Source organism: Mobula birostris, chromosome 14, assembly GCF_030028105.1.
Source record: "Mobula birostris isolate sMobBir1 chromosome 14, sMobBir1.hap1, whole genome shotgun sequence".
NCBI lineage: Eukaryota > Metazoa > Chordata > Chondrichthyes > Myliobatiformes > Myliobatidae > Mobula > Mobula birostris.
Window position 1 is genome coordinate 97,048,782 of NC_092383.1, and position 25,555 is coordinate 97,074,336.

At 46.1% G+C, this 25,555-nt stretch overlaps 1 protein-coding gene across 1 annotated transcript; it reads left to right on the top strand.

The window, feature by feature from the left end:
- Positions 1-1,251: 1,251 nt before the first annotated feature.
- LOC140209574 (SLAM family member 5-like) lies at positions 1,252-25,277 on the top strand. The gene is made up of 5 exons (XM_072277849.1): positions 1,252-1,368; positions 15,392-15,712; positions 20,779-21,066; positions 22,206-22,304; positions 25,034-25,277. Exons 1-5 carry the CDS (start codon positions 1,314-1,316, stop codon positions 25,081-25,083), a joined length of 813 nt encoding a protein of 270 aa, XP_072133950.1. The 5' UTR covers positions 1,252-1,313; the 3' UTR covers positions 25,084-25,277.
- The last annotated feature ends 278 nt before the right edge of the window (positions 25,278-25,555 follow it).

A 25,555-nucleotide genomic window follows, 5' to 3' on the forward strand; every position in this document is an offset into this window, starting at 1 on the left:
CACCAGTCACTACAGACCTCTCCATGAGAGGAGCAGTATTTGTGTTGTTTGGTGTTGGTAGAAGGAGAGGACTAGATGCTGGAGTTCGAGGAAACTCATTTGTGCCACTAAATCAAAATGGTCTGGGTCTGAGGTATTAGGGTCTGGGATCACAGCAACAACTCTTGTACTGAACATAGAACAATGCAGAACCATGTGGGCCCTTTGACTCTCGATGTTGTGCCAACCACATGTCCATTTCCAATATCAATCTAACATTTCCCTCAAACATAGCCCTCCATTTTACTTTCATCAATGTGTTGATACAAATATCTTAAATGTCCCGAATGCGTCTGCCTCTATCAGCTCCCATAGCAATACTTCCATGCACTCTTTGTAAAATCTTACCTCTAACATCCCTCCTATACCTTCCTTCACTCACTTTATAAGTATGTGCTTTCATATTAGTCATTGGTGCCCTGGGAAGAAAGAGGCAGGCTATCCATTCTGTTTATGTCCCTTATTATGTTAGAGGTTTCTATCAACTTGCCTCTCACCCTCGTTTGCTCTAAAATTAAGTCCTGCTTTGCTTAAGGTTTTTTGATAAACCATGTTCTGTAATCCTGGCAGCTTCCTGGTAAATTTCTGCACCCTCACTAAAGCTTTCACATCCTCCCTATAATGACGTAACCAGAGATGAGCACAATACTCCAAATGAGGACTGACCAGAGATTTGTAGATCTGTAACATTACCTCACGGCTCTTGAACTCAGTCCCTTGATTAGTCAAGGTCAACACATCATGTACCTTCTTACCCACCATATCAACTTACATGGTAACCTTGAATGATTTATGGATGGTAAGGATCAGGCCATCGACCTTCTAGTCTGCCTTAAATTCTGACCTACCAAATGGATTATTTCACACTTTTCCGGATTGAACCCCATCTGCCACTTGTCACATCATCAATCTTTGTGTCAGCTGCAAACTTACAAACTCACTCACAACACGCTGGAGGAACTCAGCAGGTCAGGCAGCATCCGTGGAAAAGATCGGTCGACGTTTCGGGCCGGAACCCTTCGTCAGGACTTACAAACTCACCCTTCCACTTCTTCATCTAAGTTATTTATAATAAATCTTCTCACTGCTGATCTGTGGCTTTCTTGCTGCACCAATAACTCCACCCACACTGACATCCAAAACTAGTAGGGAAGGAAGAACGCGTTGAGTAAGTGAAGTCTCCCTTGCCTTCTCTCCCATCCTCTACTGAACTCATCCCTTCCTCGTTCTGGGTCCCAGGTTTGGCAACACTCTCCACCGGTTCTTGAAGAAAGATGGATGCAGTGTCCCTGTTCAGCTGTTTCTGGTTAACTCTCTCCATCATCAACCGTGAGTTATATTCTGTGCAAGTTACTGTGTTTCACTTCTCTTTCTATCCCCTGAACAGGCAAACCAGGGAAGGAGGTTTCATAAGTGGAGATGACACTGCAGCATGGATTTGGGAATCCATTGCTCCAGCAATGAGGGAGGATATTGTCGAAGGCTTTTCAGATGAGGTCATGTGGTAGAGAATTTCTTGGGTCTATACTGCTTCCAGCAGTCAAAGTGGCAATTGTACAGAGATAGAACTACAGGATGTGGGTCAGATCTACAATGGATACTTGTCATCTGTACTCACTAAGGAGATTTTTGTAGAAGCAGATTTCAGAAGGTCTTGGTGAAACTGTATAACACCGTATCTGGCAGCTTAGACATTCTTCACCTCAGATGGTTGAAGAAGTTTGGTGTGGGCCCCCAGATCCAAAGAACTTTCTACAGAGCGACAGTTGAGAGCACCCTGACTGGCTGCATCACTGACTGGTACGGGAACTGAACTTTCCTCAATCGCGGAACTCTGCAGAGTGTGGTGCGGACAGCCCAGCACAGCTGTAGATATAAACTTCCCACTATTCAGGATATTTACAAAGTCAGCTGTGTAAAAAGGGCCCAAAGGATCATCGAGGACTCGAGTCACCCCAACCACAAACTGTTCCAGCTGCTACCATCCGAGAAACGGTACCACAGCATAAAAGCCAGGACCAACAGACTGCTTCCAGCAGGCCATCAGACTGATTAACTCATACTGACACAACTGTATTTCTATGTTATATTGACTATCCTGTTCTGCATACTATTTATTATTAATTACTATAAATTGCACATTTAGACAGAGACGTAACATAAACATTTTTACGCCTCATGTATATGTGTGTGTGTGTGCGTTTGTGGCCTCTGTCAGTCGTGGTCGACCGTGGGTATTGCGTCTCTGATTGTCACTGGGAGTGGCTCCTCCAGGGCACAAGCCAGTGCATGTATATGATGGATGTAAGTAATCAAGTTGATTCATTTCAATTCAAGTCAATATTTGTTGGGGTCTCTGGTCACAGGTGAGCTGCAGATTACTGGAGGTCAATAAATGTGATTCCTTTCTTCAATAATAGCAGTGATAAACCTGAGAGTCTAACATCAATGGTAAAGGAATGATTGAAAAAAGAGAGATTAATGTCCTAGAAAGGGAGAATTTATTCAAAGTGTGTCAACCTGGCTTAATTAGGAAAGATTCTGTCTTTAAAATTTAATGGAATATTTTGAAGGGGAGCAAAATGCATTGATTCAGACAGTGTGGTTGACATAACTGACCTTGTCTAAAGTAAGACCTTTGAAATGGAAGAGTGGACCAAAAGGTGAGAGTCCATGGGATCCAGAGCGAGTTGACAAATTAAATTGAATTGACATTATTTCTTACGTCTTTCACATACATGAGGAGTAAAAATCTTTACGTTACGTGTCCATCTGAATGTGCAACGTGCAATTTATAGTATGTACAACAGGACAATCAATATAGCGTAGAAATACAATTGTATCAGTGTGAATTAACCAGTCTGATGGCCTGGTTGAAGAACCTGTCCCAGAGACTGTTGGTCCTGGCTTTAATACTGCGGTACCGTTTCCCGGATGATAGCAGCAGGAACAGTTTGTGGTTCTGTGACTTGCCATGCACAAAGCCATGTGGACTTCCCCTAATCAGTCCCTGTCTATCCAAATACTTACATATCTGGTGTCTTGGAATACAGTGCCTTCCAATAACTTCCCCACTACTGATTACAGGTTCACTGGTCTATAATTTTCTGGCTTGCTCTTAGAGTTTTTCTTAAGCAACAGAACAACATGAGCTGTACTCCAATCCTCTAGTACCTCAACCGTGATTAAGGATGTTTAAATTACCTCTGCTGGGGCCCCTGCAGTTTCCACACTTGCCTCCCAGAGGGTAAAAAAGAACACATTGTCATGTCCTGGGAATTTATTCAGCCTAATTTTCTCAAGACAGCAAAGACATCCTTGGCTGTAATCTGTAGAGGGTCTATGAACTTGCTGCCACTTTGCCTCACATCTGTAGATGCTGTGACCATCCCTCAAATAAACTGTATATGCAAAAAATCCAGTGAAGTTCACTCTCATCTCTTTCAGCTCCACACAAACATACCACTCTGGTCTCCCTTACGACAAATTTTGTCCCTTGCTATCCTTTTGCATGTAATCAATCTGTAGAATCCTTTGGAATTCCCCTTCTGCTGGGGCCTGGACTGCTGAAGCAACTTCATGTCTTGTTTTTTAGCCCTCCCGATTTCCTTCTTTCATGATCCCTTGCATTGTTATGCTCCTCAAGTACCTCACTTGTTCCAATCTGCCTATACCTGCTTTGCAACTTCTTTTCCTTAAACAGGGCCTCAACATATTTCAAAGCAGGGTTCCCTAAATGTGTTAGACTTCTCTTATATTCTGATAGGAACACACAAACTCTGTACTCTGAAAATTTCACATTTGAAGGCCTCCTACTCCTCAAGTACACTTTGCCAGGGAGCAAACCGTCCCAATCCACAGGTGCCACATTCTTACTGATATAATCAAAACTGGCCTTTCTCCAGTTTAGAATCTCAACCTGAGACCTCAACTTCTCCATAATTACCATGAAACTAATGGCAATATGATTACCAGATGCAAAATGTTCCTCTGCATAAACTTCTGTCTCCTGCCATCTCACTCCCTGATAGGAAATCTAGTATCAGACTCTCCAGCTGAGAATTCTATGTACTGATTGAGGAAACTTTCATGAACTCATTTGAAACTCTTTTCCATCCAGCCCTTGTAGAAAATGGAAGCTCTAGTCAATATGTAGAAAGTTCAAATCACTCACAATCACAACTTTGTGTTTCTTACAACGGTCTGTGATCTCTACAAATTTACTGCCCTAAATCCCGCGGACTGTTGGGTGGTCTATGAAGGCCCACCCGCGCCTTTACTTCCTGAGAAAGCTAAGGAAATTCGGCCTGTCCCCTAAAACCCTCACTAATTTTTATTGATGCACCGTAGAAAGCATTCTTCTGGGGTGCATCACAACCTGGTATGGAAGTTGTCCTGTCTAAGACCAGAAGAAGCTGCAGAAGATCGTGAACACAGCCCAGCACATCACACAAACCAAACTTCCGTCCTTGGACTCACTTTACTCTGCACGCTGTCAGAGCAGTGCTGCCAGGATAATCAAGGACACGACCCACCCAGCCAACACACTTTTCATCCCTCTTCCCTCTGGGAGAAGACTCAGGAGCCTGAAGACTCATACGGCCAGATTTGGGAACAGCTTCTTTCCAACTGTGATAAGACTGCTGAACGGATCCTGACCCGGATCTGGGCCACACCCTTCAAATACCCGGACCTGGCTCTTGGTTTTTTGTTTGCAATACCTTACTTCCCTTTTCTATATTCTATTTATGATTTATAATTTAAATTTTTAATATTTACTATCGATTTGTACTCCAGGGAGCACGAAGCGCAGAATCAAATATCACTGTGATGATTATATGTTCTAGTATCAATTGTTTGGCGACAATAAAGTAAAAGTATAAAGTATATAATACCATTAATCTAGTCATACTTGCCTTATACTTTAGTACTACCCATAAAGTGTCACTGGATGAGGTCTCCAGTCTGTCCTGACTGAGCACTGTCGTAACATTTTCCCTGACTAGAAATGTCTCCCCCTATAATCACTCCTGCTCCATCACGTCTGAAACAAAGGAACCCCAGAACATTAAGCTGCCCTCCTTCTACTCCTGTAACCAAGTCTCACTAAAGGCTACAATGTCATTATTCCATGTGCTGATTCATGTCCTAAGCTCATTTGCCTTTTCTACAATACTCCTTGCATTGAAATATATGCAGCCCAAAACATTGGTCCCACCATGCTCGTCCTTTTGATTCTTAACTTTGTATGTAGGCTTCACAGCATCTTTCTCCACCACCATTCCACTATTTGCTCTGGCACTCCGTCCCCTATCCACCTGCAACACTAGTCTGAACCCCAACTCGCGCAGCACTCGCAATCCCTCCCACTAGGATAATAATTCTCCTTCTGGTTTAGGTCCAAACCATCCAATATTTATAGGTCTCATCTTTCTTGAAAGAGAACCCAATGATCCCAAATCCTGAGGCCCTCCAATGTATTAAACTGTCTGATCTTACTGTTTCTGGCACATGGCACAGGTAGCAATCCTGAGATCAAAATCCTGTCCTTTATCTTAGCACCTGAATTCCCTTTGTGGAACCATGTCACTCTTCCTCCCTTTGTGGAACCATGTCACTCTTCCTAACCAATGTCATTGGTACCAACACGGACCATGATGACTGACTGCTCACCCTCCCACTTAAGAATGCTGTGGGCATGATCAGAGATTTCCCTGACCCTGGCACCCAGGAGACAACAAACCATCGGGGAATCTCGTTCTCACCAACAGACCCTCCTTTCTGTTCCCCTGAACAATGAATCTCCTAACACTGTAGCTTGCCTATTCTACACTCTTCCTTCTGAGCCATAGAGCCCTACTCAGGGCCAGAGACTTGACCACTGTGGCTTTCCTCTGCCAGGTAAACCCCCTTCTCCAAAGTATCCAAAGTGAAACACCTGTTGCTGAGGGGACCAGCCTCAGGGGAACTCTGCATGGGCTTCCTGTCCTTTAGTCCCCGTCCTGACGGTCATCCAGTCCGATGTATCATACACCTCGGGTGTAACTACCTCCTTGTATGTCCTGTCTCTCTACCCATCAGCATCCTGAATGACCCAAAGTTCGTTCAGATCCAGCTCCAACTCCTCAACACGGTCTGTTCGAAGCAGAAGCTGGATGCACTTTCTGCAGCTCTGGTTGCCAAGGAGACTGGAAGTCTGCCTGCCTTCCCCCACCCTGCAAGAAAAGCAATCCACTGTCCCGACTGGCATCCCCACTGTTCTAAATGTGCCTGCACTTCTCATCACTGAAACCTTAATGAATCAAAGCCTCAGCTCCCTTCTCCAACACTGGCCCACTCATATAATTGATGCTCCACTTAAACCTAACAAATTTTATTGGACCTTACCAAGAGCCTAATTATGCACAATCCAGTGTCTCCTTGGGAAATGTGGTGCACAAAACGTGCCCACTGTCCCTGCTTGCTTCTTTTAACGTCTGTCTCACTCTATGCAATCCAGTGTCTCCTTGGGTCTGTGGGGTGCTGTAATGTGCCGACTGCCCACACACACTTCTTTTAAACTGTCTCTCCTTCCATGCAATCCTGTTCTCCTCAGGACTGTGGCACGTAAAAGGTGTCTTAAAGGAAAAAGCTTGTCAGCAGGAGGAGGGTTGAGTGCTGGAACACACTGCCTGAGGGGGTGGTGCAGACAGAAACTCTCTAAACATTTAAGAAACTTTGCACAAGGACTTTATTTTCTGAGGTACAGCAGGCAAGAAATGGGATGAGGTGGATTGTCAAGTCTGCTCCAAGATTCATCACTGCTGATCCATTTCCCCCTCAACCTCAATTTCTTGCATTCTCCACGTAACCTTTCATGACCTGACTAATCAAGAACCTATCAAACTCTGTTTTAAACATACCCAGTGACTTGGCCTCCACAGCCGCCTCTGGAAATGAATTCTGCGGATTCACCATTCTCTGGCTAAGCAAGTTCCTCCTTTCTAAATGTTCATCCCTCTATTCTGAGGCTGTGTCCTCTGGTCTTATATTCCTCTTCCATTGGAAATATCATCTCCAAATACTCTCTGTTGACACCTTTCAGCATTCAATAGGTTTCAATGAGATCCCCCTCGTCCTTCTGAATTCCAGGAAGTACAGGACAAGAGACATCAAATGCTTACCAGAAAAGGCTCCCTTTATTCTCAATCTTTGCCTCCTGACAATCAGCTAATGCTCAATCCATTCTAGTATCTTTCCTGTAATATCATGGGCTCTTGTTAAGAAGACTCATATGTGTCAACTTGTCAAAGGTTTTCTGAGAATCCAAGTACACAACCTCCACTAATTCTCCTTTGTCTGTCCTGCCTATTATCTCTTTAAAGAAGTTCTACAGAATTGTCAGGCAACATTATCCCTTGAGGAAACGAGGCTGACTTTGGCTTATTTCATCATGTGCCTCCAAGTACCTGAACAAGCGATTCCAACATCTCCCCAAGCACTGAGATAAGATTAATTGGCCTATAATTCCCTTTCTTCTACCTCTCTCCCTTCTTGGAGTCACCTCTGGACCCATGCCAAATTCTATTGATATTTGAAAGATCATTCCTGATGCTGCCACAATCTCGTCAGTCACCTTTTTCCAGAATCTTAGGGTGTAGTCCATCTGGTCCAGTTGAGTTAGGTACCTTCAGGTCTTTCACTTTCACAAGCACCTTCTACATTGTAATGGCAACTTCACTCATTTCCACCCCGACACTCCCAAACCTCCAGCAGACTGCTGTTGTCTTCCACAGTAAACACTGAAGCAAAATACTACTTCAGTTCATCCACCATTTACTTGTCCCCCATTGCTATTACTCCAGCATCATTTTCCAGCAGCACAATATCAATTCTCACCTCTCCTTTACACCTTATATCTGCAGAAACATTTAGTATCCTCTGAAGTATTATTGGGTAGCTTATCTTTATATTCCATCTTTATGTTCCTTTTGATATTTTAAATTGCCTTCTGGTGGTTTTTAAAAACCTGGCAATCCTCTCACTTCCCACTAATTTTTGCTCTATTGTGTGCCCTCTCTTCTGCTTTTATAGTGGCTTTGAATTCCCTTTCACCCACAGTTGCTTCATCCTGCCTTTGGAAGATTTCTTCATTGGGATGTACAGTGGTATGCAAAAGTTTGGGCACCCCGGTCAAAATTTCTGTTACTGTGAATAGTTAAGTGAGTAGAAGATGAACTATATAACCATAACCATATAACAATTACAGCACGGAAACAGCCCATCTCGGCCCTTCTAGTCCGTGCCAAACTCTTACTCTCACCTAGTCCCACCGACCTGCACTCAGCCCATAACCCTCCATTCCTTTCCTGTCCATATAGCTGTCCAATTTAACTTTAAATGACAACATTGAACCTGCCTCAACCACTTCTGCTGGAAGCTCGTTCCACACAGCTACCACTCTCTGAGTAAAGAAGTTCCCCCTCAAGCTACCCCTAAACTTTTGCCCTTTAATTCTCAACTCATGTCCTCTTGTTTGAATTTCAAAGCATTATAAATATCCTGACTCCTCAAACCTTATCCTAACAATCAGCAGCCATGGGCTCCTTTAAGCAGCTGCCTAGCACTCTGAAAATTAAAATAAATGATGCCCACAAAGCAGGAGATGGCTATAAGAAGATAGCAAAGTGTTTTCAGGTAGCCGTTTCCTCAGTTCGCAATGTAATTAAGAAATGACAGTTAACAGGAACGGTGGAGGTCAAGTTGAGGTCTGGAAGACCAAGAAAACTTTCCGAGAGAAGTGCTCGTATGATTGCTGGAAAGGCAAATCAAAACCCCAGTTTGACTGCAAAAGACCTTCAGGAAGATTTAGCAGACCCTGGAGTGGTGGTGCAGTGTTACACTGTGCAGCGACACCTGCACAAATATGACCTTCATGAAAGAGTCATCAAAAGAAAACCTTTCCTGCGTCTTCACCACAAAATTCAGTGTCAGAGGTTTGCAAAGGAACATCTACACAAGCCTGATGCATTTTGGATACAGGTACTGTGGAGTGATGAAGTTAAAATAGAACTTCTTGGCCGCAATGTTTGGAGAAAAGTGGGTGCAGAATTTCATGAAAAGAACCCCTCTCCAACTGTTAAGTACGGGGGTGGATCGATCATGCTTTGGGCTCGTGTTGCAGCCAGTGGCACAGGGAACATTTCACTGGTACAGGGAAGAATGAATTCAATTAAATACCAGCAAATTCTGGAAGCAAACATCAAACCATCTAAAAAAAAAAGGTGAAGATAAAAAGAGGTTGGCTTCTACAACAGGATAATGATCCTAAACACACCTCAAAATCCACAATGGACTACCTCAAGAGGCAAAAGCTGAAGGATTTACCATGACCCTCACAGTCCACCGACTTAAACATCATTGAAAATCTGTGGGTAGACCTCAAAAGAGCAGTGCATGCAAGACGGCCCAAGAATCTCACAGAACTAGAAGACTTTTGCAAGGAAGAATGGGCGAAAATCCCCCAAAACAGAATTGAAAGACTCTTAGCTGGCTACAAAAAGCGTTTACAAGCTGTGATACTTGTCAAAGGGGGCGTTACTAAGTACTGCCATGCAAGGTGCCCAAACTTTTGGTTCAGGCCCTTTTCCTTTTTTATTTTGAAACTGTAAAAGATGGAAATAAAAAAGTAATCTTGCTTAAAATATTAAAGAAATGTGTCATCTTTAACTTTATGCCTTTTGGAAATCAGGTCATCGTTTACTCGCTTAGCTATTCACAGTAACAGAAATTTTGACCGGGGCTGCCCAAGCCTTGGCATGCCACTGTAAATATCCTACTATTAAAAGGACAATGAGTGTAAGGACACTTTATCTAAATGCCCATAGTATTAGAAACAAGGTTAGTGAACTTGTAGCACAGATCAGTACCAAGGCATATGACTTAGTGGTCATTACAGAAACCTGGTTGCAAGGTGGAGATGACTGGGAATTAAATACCTAAGGGGATCAGGTAATACGGAAAGATAGGCAGGAAGGCAGAGGAGCTGGAGTGGCGCTCTTGATTAGGGATGAGATCAGGGCGGTTATGAGAGACGATATAAGATCTACAGAGCAGAATGTTGAGTCCATCTGGGTAGAGGTTAAAGGCAATAGTAAAGGGAAAAAAAAACACTGGTGGGTGTTGTCTACAGGCCACCAAATAAAAATATTACAGTGGCAGAAGCAACCAACCAAGAAATAACTGAGGCTTGTAAGAACAGAACGGCAGATGTCATGGGGGATTTTAAGTTCCACATAAATTGGGGAATCAGGTTGGTCAAAAAAGTCTTGAGGAGGACTTCTAGAATGCATCCGTGATGGCTTTCTTGAGCAGCATGTTAGTGAACCTTAAAGGGAAAATACTGTCTTGGATCCAGTCCTGTGCAATAAGACAGGTAAAATTAACAATCTTGTAGTCAGGGATCCTCTTGGAAAGAGTGACCATAGTATGGTTGAAATTCGCATTCAGATGGAGGATGAAATAGTTAGATCTAAATCTAGTGTATTATGCTTGAACAAGGGAGACTACAACGGGATGAGGGAGGAGTTGGCTAATGTGGATTGGGAGCACAGGCTATTTGGTAGGACAGCTGAGGAACAGTGGAATATGTTCAAAGAGATTTTCACTATTATTACAGTCAAAAGTAAGGACAGTAAGTGTGGGGAGAGCCAGCCTTGGATAACAAAGGAAATAAAACATAGTATCAAATTAAAAGCTCATGTACAAAGTTGCAAAGAGTAGTTGGAGACTGGAGGATTGGGAAAACTTTAAAAAGCAACAGAGAACAACTAAACAAGAAATAAGGGAAGATAGAGTATGAAAATAAATTAGCACAAAATATAAAAACAGATAGCAAAAGTTTTTTATAAATATATAAAGCAGAAGTGGGTGGCTAAAGTCAACATAGGTCCCTTGGAAGATGAGAAGGGGAAATTGATATTGGGTGATAAGGAAATGGCTGAGGCATTGAACGACTATTTTGTGTTGGTCTTTACGGTGGAGAACACATCTAATATGCCAAAGAATGATGTTAGGGACAAAATGGAAGGTGAGGACCTCGATAAAACCACTGTCACTAAAGAGATAGTGATGAGCAAACTAGAGGGTCTGAAGGTAGTTAAGTCCCCTGGTCCTGATGGGATGCATCCTAGGGTGCTGAGGGAATTAGCGGAGGTTATAGTAGATGCGTTGATAATCATTTATCAAAACTCTCTAGACTCTGGGCAGGTCCCAGTGGATTGGAAGCCAGCAAATGTCATGCCACTTTTTAAAAAAAAGGATGTAGGCAAAAGAGGGGCAACTATAGGCCAGTTGGCTTAACATCTGTAGTCCGGAAAATGCTTGAAGCTGTCACTAAGGAAGAAATAGCGAAACATTTAGAAAGGAGTGGTTCCATTAGACAGACGCAGCATTGATTCAGAAAGGGCAGGTCCTGTTTGACAAACTACTGGAGTTCTTTGAGGACATAATGAGTGCAGTGGATAGAGGGGAACAGGTGGATGTCATATACTTGGATTTCCAGAAGGCATTCGATAAGGTGCTGCACAAGAGACTTATAAATAAGATACGGATACATGGAGTCGGAGGAAGTATATTGGCATGGATAGTGGATTGGTTAATCGATAGAATGCAGAGAGTTAGTATAAATGGGTGTTTCTCCGGTTGGCAGTCAGTGGTGAGTGGGGTGCTGCAGGGGTTGGTGCTGGGCCCGCAGCTGTTTACCATTTACATTGATGATTTGGGAGAGGGGACTGATTGTAGCGTAGCAAAATTTGCCGATGACACTAAATTGAGTGGAAAAGCAAATTGTATGGAGGATGTGGAGAGTCTGCAGAGGGATATAGATAGGTTAAGTTAGTAGGCCAAGGTCTGGCAGATGGAATACATTGTTGGTAAATGCGAGATCATCCACTTTGGAAGGAATAATAGAAGAGCAGATTACTATTCAAATGGTGAAAGATTGCAGCATGCTGTTGTGCAGAGGGACTTGGGAGTGTGTGTGCATGAATCGCAAAAAGTTGGCTTGCAGGTACAACAGGTTATTAAGAAGGCAAACGGAATGTTGGCCTCATTGCCAGAGGGATTGAATTCAAGAGCAGGGAGATCATGTTGCAACTATACAGGGTACTGGTGAGACTGCACCTGGAGTACCGTGTGCAGTTCTGGTCTCCATACTTGAGGAAGGATATACTGGCTTTGGAGGCAGTGCAGAGGAGGTTCACCAGGTTGATTCCAGAATGAAGGTGTTAACTTATGAGGAGAGATTGAGTTGCCTGGGACTATATTCTCTGGAGTTCAGAAGAATGAGAGGGGATCTTATAGAAACATACAAAGTTTTGAAAGGGACAGATAAGATATAAGTAGAAAAGTTGTTTCCATTGGTAAGTGAGACTAGAACTAGGGGACATTGCATGAAGATTCAGGGGAGAAGATTTAGGACAGAGATGAGGAGAAACTGTTTTTCCCAGAGAGTGGTGAACCTGTGGAATTGTCTGCACAGGGAAACAGTGAAGGCTTCTTCACTAAATATATTTAAGAAAGAGTTAGATAGATTTTTACATGGTAAGGGAATTAAGGGTTCTGGGGAAAAGGCATGTAAATGGAGCTGAGCTGACAGACAGATCAGCCATGATCTCATTGAATGGCAGGGCAGGCTTGATGGGCCAGATGGCCTATTCCCGTTCCTACTTCTTGTGTTCTTAACTTCCTATTTCCTCTCAGAAACTCCAGCCACTGTTGCTCTGCTGTCATCCCTGCATCTATTCTATGCACTCTGAAACCACATCCTTAACAAGTGATCCCAAAATCTTCCCAAGCACTAAGATAAGACTAATTGGCCTATAATTCCCTTTCTTCTGCCTTCCTGAAGAGGGGGGGTGACATTTGCAATTTTCCAGACCTCTGGACCCATGCCAAATTCTATAGATTTTTGAAAGATCATTACTGATGCTGCCACAATCTCTTCAGTCACCTTTTTCAGAATCTTAGGATGTAGTCCATCTGGTCCAGGTGAGTTAGGTACCTTCAGATCTTTTACTTTCACAAAGACCTTCTCCATTGTAATGGCAACTTCACTCACTTCCACCCGAGACTCTCAAACCCCCAGCAGACTGCTGTTGTCTTCCACAGTAAACACTGAAGCAAAATACTACTTCAGTTCATCCACCATTTACTTGTCCCCCATTGCTATTACTCCAGCATCATTTTCCAGCAGCACAATATCGATTCTCATCTCTCTTTTACCCCTTATATATCTGCAGAAACATTCAGTATCCTCTGAAGTATTATGGGCTAGCTTATCTTCATATTCCATCTTTACCTTCCTTTTGATATTTTAAATTGCCTTCTGGTGGTTTTTATAAACTTGCCAGTCCTCTCACTTCCCACTAATTTTTGCTCTATTGTGTGGCCTCTCTTTGGCTTCTATGGTGGCTTTGAATTCCCTTTCACCCACAGTTGCTTCATCCTGCCTTTGGAAGATTTCTTCTTTGGGATGTATATATCCATAACTTCCAGTTTCCTCTCAGAAACTCCAGCCACTGTTGCTCTGCTGTCATCCCTGCGAGAGACCCTTCCAATCAGTTTGGGCCAGCTCCTCCCTCACGCCTCTGAAATTCCCGTTACTCCACTGTAATACTGATACATCTGACTTCAGCTTCTCTCTCTCAAATTGCAGGGTGAATTCTATTATATTACGATCACTGCTCATGAAGGAGATCTTTACCTTAAGCTCGCTATCAATTCTGTTTCAGTGCACAACGCCCAATCCAGAATACCCCTAGTGGACTCAACCACAAGCTACCCTAAAAAGCCATATTGTAGGTATTCCACAAATTCCCCCTCTTGGGTTCCAGCACCAACCAGATTTTCCCAATAAAATTCATATTGAAATTCCCCATGATTGTTGTAACATTGCCCTCTTGATGTGCATTTTCTGTCTCCCATGGTAATCTGTAGCTCACATCTTTGTTGCTGTTTGGAGGTCTGTATATAACTTCCATCAGAAGCTTTTTACCCTTGCATTTCTTTGCTCTACCGAAAATGATTCTACACTTTCCGATCCTAAACCATCTCTTTCTAAAGACTTGATTTCATTTTTTACCAACAGAGCCACCGCACCCTCTCTGCCTGACTACCTGCCCTTTCGACACAATGTGTGCTGGGATATTCAGCTCCCAGCTATAATCTTCTTTCAGCCCTGATTCAGTGATGTCCACAACATCATAAATGCCAATCTGTAACTATCCTGCAAGTTCATCTACCTTATTCCATATACAGCGTGCATTCAAATATAACACCTTCAGTCCTGTATTCATCAAGATTTTGTCCCTCTTTAACATTGCAACTCATCATTCACAGTGTCTGTGAATCTCCAGCCCTCTGCTCAGGGAAATCCCTCCTTCCCATTTACTCTGCTCAGGCCCCTTGTTATTTTCCACCCTCCATAGTCTCCTGCTCGATATCCCCTGTTCCAAGCAAAAGCAACCTAGACTCTCTGATCTTTCCTCTCAATAATAATGTTCCAAGCCCTGCAACAGTTTGGTAAATTCCCCCTTCACCCTTTCCAAGAGTGACCCGGTCTGTCCTGGGATGTGGTGAACATACTCATCTCAGTGTCGAACTGTGTTCAAACTGCGGTTGGCCACACTTCCAGCATCCCGTCCCGATCTCATCCTCCGTGTGTCCTAGCTACAGAAGCCATCTGTCTGTTTAACCCCTTATTCACCTGTCCTGTAACCTTTATGATCAGGAGACATACACTCAAAGCCCCCTCTTTCCCTCCACCCACTCGCACCCTCAGTCTGGCATTGACTCAGCCTCACTACACTGCTCTGGACCCGGGCAGTCAGTGGGGTTCAGTAAACAGGAAAACACACAGGATCTACCCTCACCCAGTAGTTAGGGGTGTTTCAGGAACTGGTGAAAGCCGGGCCCCTCCGCGGTGTCTCACTCACCGTACACCTCCAGTCGCACTGTTGTTTTATTTATCCCGAGTTCACTCACAGTTTTTCACCAATTCCCAAACAATCTCTACCCACCCTATTTTCTGGATTAGGTCCCATTTGACATGTTCGTGTCCCAGCCCCCTCCCCCAACCTGGCTGCAGGCTGTAACTTTCTTCCTCAGGGCGGGGTGCAGAGAGTCTTCACTCTGTTTCCCCCCCCCCACCCCCATGGGCTCACTGTGTGGTGTAGGATCTGTGGGTCAGCTCTCTCACAGGGCTGGGAAACAGACGATGTACGGCCTGTTGCTATATCAGTGATTCTCACAGCTCTGATTCCTCCACCAGTCACTGAGCTGATCTGCTGACTGTCTCCTCTTGTCTCCTCAGCTGGGACTGGGGCTTCCCCGACCACCGTGAACAGAGCTCGGGGACACTCGGTCTCCTTACCTTCTGGGATCTCAGTCGGACCGGACGTTGCTGGTGTTGAGTGGAATCGGGTATCACCCAGAAACATGATAGTGAAGTACTCGGAGGGGAAAGTTAGCTACTTCGGTCCTGAGGAGTACAAGCGAAGGATAACCTTTCATCCTGGGGACTTCAGTCTGGAAATCCATGATCTATGGAGAGAGGACTCCGGTGATTACGAGGTGATGTTTGTAGCAGTTTCAGGAGCTGAAAGTATAACAACAGTGCGACTGGAGGTGTACGGTGAGTGAGACACTGCGGAGGGACCTGGGTTTCACCAGTTCCTGAAACACTCCTAATTAATGGGTGAGGGCAGATCCTATGTGTTCCCTTGTTTACTGAACCCCACTCCACCATACCAGGGGCGACTCGAGTCGCAGCAGAACACTCAATGGACACGATTAAATATTCCCGTTTCAGCCTGTTACAGCTAAAAAGCACAACTGCTTCCAAGGTCAGTAGTCAACAAAGATGTCTTAATGCGTTTAAACGAATTATCGCTGCTTAAAACCGACGGAAACAACAGAGTCTCTGGTCGGAAGTGCCCACGGAAAAAACCTCGCAGGAAGCGTAAGTGAAGATCAGGATTACAAGTGCGTTTAGGGAAACGGAGTTTTAAACTCCCCAGACCGACGGTCTTGCTGCCGAACATGCAGTCTCTGGTGAATAAATTCGATGATCTCAAGCCTAGGTGCTGGATCAGAGGGACATTGGGACGGGCAATATACGTCATCGATTTACTTGTTTATTTATTGTGTTTTATTTTATTTATTATTATCATTTTCTCTCTCTACTATTATGTATTGCTTTGAACTGCTGCCACTAAGTTACAAAATTTCACATCACATGCTGGTGATAATAAACCTGATTCTGATTCTAACTGTCCGTGTCCAGAGCTGGCTGGCGGTCCCAGTGTATTGTGGCTGAGTCAGTGTGAGTCTGGGGGATACATTCACCACATCCCCGGAGACTGGACCAGAGGCTGTGAAGGATTCACCAGCAAAGACCGCGTGGCTTGAGACTGGAGGAGCTGAGCACACAGGGAGTAGAGAATGAGGGGGATAGGTCGATGGGGTAGGAGAGGGCTGGACTGGTTGGGCTCAGCGGTATAGACCATAAGATAAAGGATCAGAATTAGGCCATTCAGTCCATCGATTCTGCCCCACCATTCAATGACAGCTGATTTATTACTTCTCTTCGCCCCATTTTCCTGCCTTCTCTGTAACTTTCATGCCCTAATATCGAACCCATGAACCTTCACTTCAAAGATACCAAATGGTGGCCTCCACAGCATTCTGTTACAATGAATTCCACACATTCACAACTCTCTGGCTACAGAAATCCCCTCTCACCTCTGTTCTAAATGAATGTGCCTCTATTCGAAGGCTGTGGCCTCTGGTCCCAGACTCTCTCACTGCAAAAAACATCTTCTCCACATCCACTCTAACAAGGCTTTTCAACAGTCGATAGCTTTCAATGAGATCCCCCCTGACTCATATTGCTAAATTCCAGTGAGTACAGCCCCAGAGACACTAAATGTGCCTCATATGTTAATCCTCTCATTCCTAAAACAAATCCTGAGAACTTCCTCTGGACCCTCCCCAGTGCCAGCATATCCTTTCTTCGATAAGGGACACAGAACTGCTCACAATACTCCAAGTGCGGTCTGACCAATGTCTAATGAAGCCTCAGGATTTCATCCTTATCAGTGTTCTGTATCTGTGGGTCACAGTTCAACAGATCCCACTGTATCCCCCGGTCAAAGGTCTGGTCTGTCATGTACATGGACTCCAGATATTCCATAGGTTTCTCAAAGCGCTGCTTGGTAATTGCTCAGACTGAGGTCTGAGCTCAGCAACGTGTTTATTCCTCAGCCTTCATGCTGGTCTGTGCTGAGTGAGACCCTGTGTATTCATTACACTGAATATAGTGTCCCAGTGAGTGACACAGTACACAGACACAACCACACACTTGGAAATCAAAGGCTGAGGGAGATGGAGGATTATGCTGGAGACATGAAGCCTGTGACCCAGGGTGTGCTATAGAGATCAGTACCTTGACTCTTACAGTGCTGATCTGCAAACGAGGTGTGAGAGGTAACTGCACAGTGGCATGAAACTTGGTGGAGTTTTAGATCCTGAGTGTACGGGAAAACATTGAACAGCTGGTAAATCAGGCAGAGCAATGCTAGGTGGAATTTAATCCTGATAAATGTGAAGTGTTGCAGACTGGAAGTGTGCACGATGCTCCCAGGATGATCTGATCCAGAGTGGAGTTTTCAACAAACTCGGAGGAAACTGAGAATATAACAGAATAAAACAGGACCTTATTGTCATTGCTCTGGACAATGAGATTGTGGTACATCTTCTGTCCATGCAAAATTGATATTTCCATACAATGCATGCGGTTCAGCTTAAATTTTAAAAAGATAAATGAATTTAGTTTAAGTCCCATATTTACATGCAACAAATGACTTTGATGGTCCATAACACTCAATGGCTATTCCGTCAGGACGCTGGAGCAGGGATCCAATCACAGACCCTGTACTCTGCACACAGTGATATTAATTGAGGAGCAAATCCCAAGGTGCAATCAAAGTTGCTGTCAAAATTCAGGCAGAGACCAAAACATCCAGAGAAATCCAAAATCCAGAATCGGGAAACAGGCAGAGTCTATATTCTGTCAACTTCTTGAACCTTCATGAGGCTCCAACTGACCTGGGTGAAGAAGCCTCTCCCAAGCTGCAGGGTCAGTGTAGAGAGATCACCGACATGTCCCTTGTGTTCCTGTCTTCACTCTCATTTTCCCATCTCCCTGTGATTGGTTCTACAGTATATTGCCATGTTGTCTGTGATTCTGCAGTAATTGGTGGCATCGGTGCTAAAAACAGCATCATATTGATACTCATCCATGAGATTCTGCAGATGCTGGAAATCCAGAGCAACACACACAAAATGCTGAAGGAACTCTGCAGCTCAGGCAGCATCTATGGAGAGGAAGACCCTTCTTCAGAATTGGAACTGAGGGGGGAATACCACAGATAAATAGATCGAGGTGGTGGTCGGGGATGGAGGACTAGCTAGAGGAGACAAGTGAACCCAGGTGTGTGGGAAAGGTAAAGAACTGGAGAAGAATGAATCTGACAGGAGAGGAAACAGACCATGGGAGAAAGGGAAGAAGGAGGGACAGCAGGGGGAGCTGACAGGTGGCTGAGGAAAAGACAGAAGAGGCTAGAGTGGGGAATGGAAAACATAGTGAGCCAAATGACTGACAGTGTCAGATCCAGCCACAGTTCTACAGTTCCGGTTATTCCTGTGGCCATGTCACCTTTCAGGATGTTGGCTTGAGAAAATGGACAGAAAAGCCCTGAATAACCAAATATGCAGCTGGGGTCTTTGTGAAAGCAATGGCTGGAGGTGTTGGCCCTTCAGCCTTGATGGTAACTGGGAAGCTGCGTTCTCCCTGATGGCTGAGAGGGTTGTGTCCCTGACCCTGAACTGATGAATTATGGTGGTGGGGGTGGGGGAACCTGCTGCTGGCGGTCCCACTGGAGGCTTTTGCAGAGAGGGTCTTCATTTCTAACCTCCAACCCTTGTTGCTGGTGAGTTCCTCCTCCCCCAGCTGTCTCTTCTGGGGGTTTGGTTTCCCCCCCAAATCCTGCTCAGACTTCGGGAGAACTTCCTTCACCGTGGTTTTCCTTTCCAGCACCAGCTGTTCATGTACCTAGAACGGGAGGACGTCACTGGGGAGCATGGTAGCTCCAAATCAAATTCAAAATCAAATCAAATCAAGATTAATTATCATTCAAACCATACACAGATACAGCCGAAGAGACAGTTCCTCTGGGGCCATGGGATAAAACATTCAAAATACAAAGCAAACTTCAAAGTAGCAACGAACATTCAAAATAGCAAGGAACAGCTTGCAAAGAAGCAGACTGACTCAAAAAATAAAACATATATGTAGTCCGAGTCCCTCAGAGACAATGTCCGGCAATCGATGGTACGGTCTCCCGGCAGTGTGCAGACGCATGCCATCCAGCCTGTCGTTCCACCACTCGAACACTGACGGGGAGTAACGATGGGAGAGGTCAGGTCCCAGCCAACCACAGACACCATGCTGTAGTGATTCTTTATCTCTCACCTGGTCTGCAACAGCAGGCAAGCTCGAGGCTTGAGGCCTCATCCTCGCTACAACTGCCCCTTTACACTGGGGTCCTGGGGTGGAGAGTATTGTACAGAGCTGTACCGTGCAACAGATTCCTAAGCCAGTTTCTGGGCACCCACGCTGTTTTCCCTTTCTGTGGCTGGGATGAGTCTGTGTATCAGTCTGTGGACTCCTCCCGTTTTGACTCCACTTCAGCCTCGCGAGTGGTGGTGGGCGGTTCAGGGCATCTCCTGGTCCGTTTGCTTGTGTCCTTCCCAAGTTGCCCATTCAAGGTTCCAGTTGGTGGGCAGTCGATGGCTCTGCAGAAACCAACTGTCAACCTCGGACTGGCCACCAGAGGGAGGCAGAGATGAGAAGGCCAACTCCTTCCTGCCCACCTTATTCGCTTATCTTAGTTCATTGTTATCAGCTGTGCCTTATATTTGCAGTCCGATTTTAATGCCTGGTCCTTTGCTTCTTTGTTCAGTCTGAGAATCTTTTGATTGGTTTGCTGTTCATCACCATATTAATCTGTCTCTGCTTACAGCGAGGGTGAATCTTTCGCTCCAGATCCCAGCACTGTCTCTGTGACTGACTCCCCATTCTGACACTTTGTTTCCCCGCTCAGAATGTGTCCCATCACCAGACTGGAATTAACTTCCTGGTTCCACCCCGATCTGTGTGTTAATCAGTGGCTCTGTGGTGGAGAGGCTGTGTACCCAGGATCTGAACAGTGCCAGTTTCACCAGACAGTCCCAGTCTGGGTCTGTGTCGATCACAGTCCCAGGGCTGCTGCTCTTGGACCAGATTCCGGCTGGTCCGGGTGGGACACACTCAGGTGTCCAAGGGACATTGGGGCCAGTTACAACAGTGACAACAGTTGTGAACTGGAGAGAATTGCTGGGCTACAGGAGCATAAATAGGATACTGGGGATTTCTTATGGAAATGTGTGGGGCGTGGTCGGGAAAGAGGGCACAGAATAGTTGGGAACTTCCTCCAGCAGCAACTGACTGAACTGAATGCTGAGGGAAGGGTTAAACAGGTGGGTGGAAATGATTTGAGACAGGCCTAAACCATATTTGGGACTGTCAGAGACAGTGGACAGATCGAGTGTTCATAAAGACCTCTTTTGCTCATCTTTCATTTCTTCATCCAACCTCAGAGCCGGTGTCAGGAACACACATCACAGTTCAGAACATCACTGGGACCTGTGAGCTCACCCTGACCTGCTCTGTGACCTCTGGTGACCACACCAGCTTCAGATGGTGGAGGGGAGGAGAAGCTGTGGTGAACGACAGAACCCATCACCTCTGGGGACACGGAGAGACACTGAAGGTTCATCACACCGCAGAGAGCGAAGCTGTTGTGTACAGATGTGAGGCCAGGAATCCCGTCAGTGTGGACACAGCTCAGATCCGGCTGGGGGATGTCTGTAAACTGGACAAGTCTGGTGAGTGTCTGGGGCAGGAATTGGAATTATAATGTTGAAAGTAAATTTATTATGGAAGTACAAATATGTCACAATATACAACCCTGAGATTCATTGTCTTGCAGCTTTCTAAATAAATCCTAACAGAATCAGTGAGAGACTGCACCAACTGGGTGTTCGACTAGTGTGTGAAAGAGAACAAACTGCAAATACAAAATGAAAGAAGCAGTAATAATCACTATAAATAAGCAATAAATATCGAGAACATGAGATGAGTCCTTGACAGTGAGTCCATAGGTTGTGGGAACAGTTCAGTGACAAGGCTAGTGAAGTTTATTGAAGTTATCCCCTTTGTTTGAAGAGCCTTGGTGGTTGAGGGGTGGTAACTGTTCCTGAACCTGGTGGTGTGAGTCCTCAGGCTCTGTACCTTCTTCCTGATGGCAGCAGCAAGAGGTTTGCGTGACAGTGGATGTGGCGATCCCTGATAATGGTGCTGCTTTCCAGCAACAGTGCCCTGTGTAGATGTGCTCAAATGTGGAGGAGACTTTACACAGGATGGAGTGAATCATATGCACTAAGATTTTCCCATCAACAGCATTAGTATCTCCATAGCAGGCTGTGATGTAGCCGGGCAAGGTAGTCTCCATTGCACCTCATAAATGTTTGTTAAAGTTTTCGATGTCATGCTGAATCTCAACAAACACCTGTGGGAGTCAAGGTGCTGCCGTGCTTTCATCATAAACGCAGCTACGTGCTACTCCCAGGACCGGCCTCTGAAATTATAACACAAAGGACTTTGAAGTTGATGTTCTTTGCCCCCTCTGATCCTCCGATGTGGGCTGGCAATTGAACCTTTGCTTTTCTCCTCCTGAAGGCAACAATCAGCCCCCGAGTCTTGCTGACATTCAGTAGGAGAAGGTGGTGTTTCCCTGACCAGGATAGTGTGTAATGAGACACTAGCATAATCCAGTATCTGACTTGTAGCTCGGCAGGGTATGATTGGATTTAGAGAGTTTTACTTAGTACTTAATCCCTGCCCTGGACGTTTGTGATGGGACAGTGATGTCCATGGGTTTGTGATGTTAGTCAGTGTTGGGAGGGTGGGGCTGGAGAAGGCCTGGTACCGTCTCTATAATCCGCGATCCTCTCTCTTTCGCCAGCGGAGAGAAGCTGCCTCTGTGGATGTCGGCTGAGGGCCACAGTCATTGCCGTCCTGCTCCTGATTCTCTTCTCAGTCACAGTCGCCGTACACGTCATCAGTGAGAACTGTTTTTGTGTGTTTCCAGTGAAAATCTGCTGTTCTGAAGGGTAGTGTCAACAGTGAGGGGTGGATTCAGCCCGGTGTTTAAAATCCCTGTTTTGGTCTCTCAATCCCACCCCCCTGTGACTGTCGTAAAGGGGCGTTGGGGGCGGCCCCAAACGCAAGACACAGACGCTGAAGTACTAGGAACAGGACAACGTTTATCAAGAAAGCAAGGGGAGTCAGGAAGAAACGACACTGGACATGGACACAGACCCTGGACAAGACATATGGACAGGACAAGAACACAAAGCATTAACTTGGATAGAACGAGGTTCTTGGACTAGGCTTAGAGAAGACGAGGTTCTTGGACGTGGCTTAGACTAAGGACTCCTGGACTGGATGAGGGAACTCCAGCACTGGGCTAGTCAAGGTACTCTAGGGCTGGACGAGGTACTCCGGGGCTGGGCGAGGTACTCTGGGGCTGGGCGAGGGAACTCCAGCACAGGATGAGGAATCTCCAGCACAGGACAAGGAATCTCCAGCACAGGGCTGGGAGAGGTAATCCTGTGCTGGAGTTCCCTCGTCCTGTCCAGGAGTTCCCTTGTCCAGTCCATGTCTAAGAACATCATCTAGTCCAAGCCACGTCCAAGAACCTCATCTTTTCTAAGCCTAGTCCAAGAACCTTGTCCTGTCCAAGTCAAGGCTTTGTCCTGTCCAGTCCATGTGTCTCATCCAGGGTCTGTGTCCATCCGCAGCATCGTTTCTTTCTGACTCCCCTTGCTTTCTTGCTAAACCTTGTCCTGTTCCTAGTACTTCAGTGTCTGTGTCTTGCATTTGGGTATGCCATGAATGCCCCTCTTATGACAGAACAGCCCAGCCATACATGGACCCAGCAACGCAGACAGTGTCATTTAACTCTCTCCATTCTGGGTTCCCTCTTGTTGAATATCCTCCCCACCCGCCCGGGTCGTCCATAGTCCAGGAAAGCCTGTTAGGCTCCCATAAGGAAGGGTGGGTACTGTCATGGTCCGGTCTGTGAAGTCTGCATTCTGGTTCACGGTCCAGTCCATCGATTCCTTATTCCGGGTTTTCCTGTTTCCCCTTGTTCCACTGAGTGCCTTAATTGAGGCACCTGATTCTCGTTTTGGGCTGGCATATAAATACCTCTCAAACCAAGGATTCCTGGCTGGACTGTTCCCTTCCCCTTCTTTCTGAAGCCTCGCCTGCATCCCTGTCAAGTTCAACTGCCGGAGTGAGACCGGAGCCTTGCCATGCCAAGATAAGGAACTATCTATCGCTGAGTTTGGAACTATCTCTTTGTGTCCCCGTGTTTAGTGTTCGTGTCAAAGAAGAGTCCCGGCCCTAGGTCCTGTTCCCAAGGAGGGGTCCTGACTCTGTGTAAAGCCCCAGCCCTAAGTCCTATTACTGAGGAGGGGTCCTGGCTCTGTGTTCTGTGTTCCTGTGTTCCAAGTTCTAGGCACCATGTTCCAGTCCTGTCCAAGTCAAGGCTTCGTGTTCTCGTCCTGTCCATGTCCCTCGTCCAGTCAAGAAGTCCCTCGGCAAGTGTCCTCGGCAGTCATCCCAGCCTTGCGTCCTAGAAAGGGTTCTGGCCCTGTGCTCCAATGAGGAGCCCAGGCTCCGTACCCAAGAGCCTAACCAAGCTGAGTCCAAGAGCCGAGCCAAACCTAGTCCAAGAGCCACGTCCTGCCCTGGAGTATCTTGTCCAGTCCACGTCCAAGGCTCTGAGCGTCCAGTTCAAGTCCAAGGCTCTGTGTTCCTGTGTTCCAGTGTTCCAAGACCAAGTCCAGGCACCATGTTCCAGCCCTGTCCAGATCTGAGCTTCATGTCCTCATCTAGTTCCGGTTCCTCACCCAACCCAGGAGTTCCTCTCCCAGCCCGGTGTTGGAGATTCCTCATCCTGTGCTGGGGTACCTCATCCTGTCCTGGAGCCACGTCCTGACCTTGCCAAGATCCTAGTCCCGAGTCCTAGCCTAGACCCGGGTTCCGATTCTGAGTCAAGACCCAGGTTCCGAGTCTCAACCAAGACCCAGGTTCCGGGTCCTTGTCCAGGCTCCTCATTACTAGTTCCCCATTTGGATCTCGTGTTTCTATTCCAAGTCCTAGCCCAGGCCGTGAATCCTAGTCTCGCCCAGGGCCTGTGTCAATGTCCAGCATCGTTTCTTCCTTACTCACCTTGCTATCTCAATAAACATAGTCCAGTTCCTAGTACTTCAGTGTCTGTGTCTTGCATTTGGGTCCGCTCCCAAAGCCCCCTTATAACACTGACTCTGAATCCCATCCACCTCCACTGTCCCAGATCTCTCAATCTCTCCCACCTCAGTTCTCTGAATCCCTCTTGTCCCAGACTCTGCACTCTTCATCCTTCACTCCTCATTTAATCCCACCGAGTCTAACAGAGACCAGGGGTTTGGGATAAGGTCAGAGGGATGGTGGAATGTGGAGATTGGGAACATGCAGATATGCAGTTCTAAAGAGGAAGATATGAAAATAGGGAAGGGGGAGATGTAAAATCCGGGACAATATGAGATACAAACCACAAGGGGGGATATGGAGACTTGAGACTTTTCATTGAGACTGGGAGAGGGAGAGAGTTTTCTTCCAGATCAGACAAGAGAGACCACATGACATTGCCCTCAGTGAAGGGGTCCTAGTGTGATGAGAAAGGAATTGAAACCTCAGACCCCTCACAGGGTGAACTGACCTCTCTCCTCTGTCCCCCCACAGGCTCCCATCCAGGCACCGGAGCAGAAGGCAGACTCCACAAGGCTGAATGACTCCCCGTCACCTCTTCCCTTCTCCCCATCCCCATCATCCTCTTCCTCTCCACTCCTCCCTCCTCATTCCTCTCTTTCCCTTCCCTCCCTCTCCCTACCTGCCTCTCCTGTCTCCTGTTCTGACCCCCCACCACTACACACAGATGGGTGGGTCGGTTGAATGGAAGGCAGAGGGGATGAGGTACGGAATACGGAGGGAGGAAGGCAGAGGGACAGTTGGGGGTGGGCAGTGGAGGAAGGGATTTCAAAGGTCAGAGGGAAGGAGAGGAGGCAGGAGAGTGGAGAGGAGGGAAAGGTATGGAGTGTGGATGGGGAGAGGTGTGAGGATACTCGGAGTGATCGAAGGGGCAAGAGAAGGAGAGCATGAAATCTGGGGGGGAGGGGGAGGGAGGGAAGAATATACTGGGAGGGGTAGCAGGGAGGGTGGGCAGAGTGAGGGAAGGCAGGAGGCAGAGAAAGGAGTGGGTTCGTC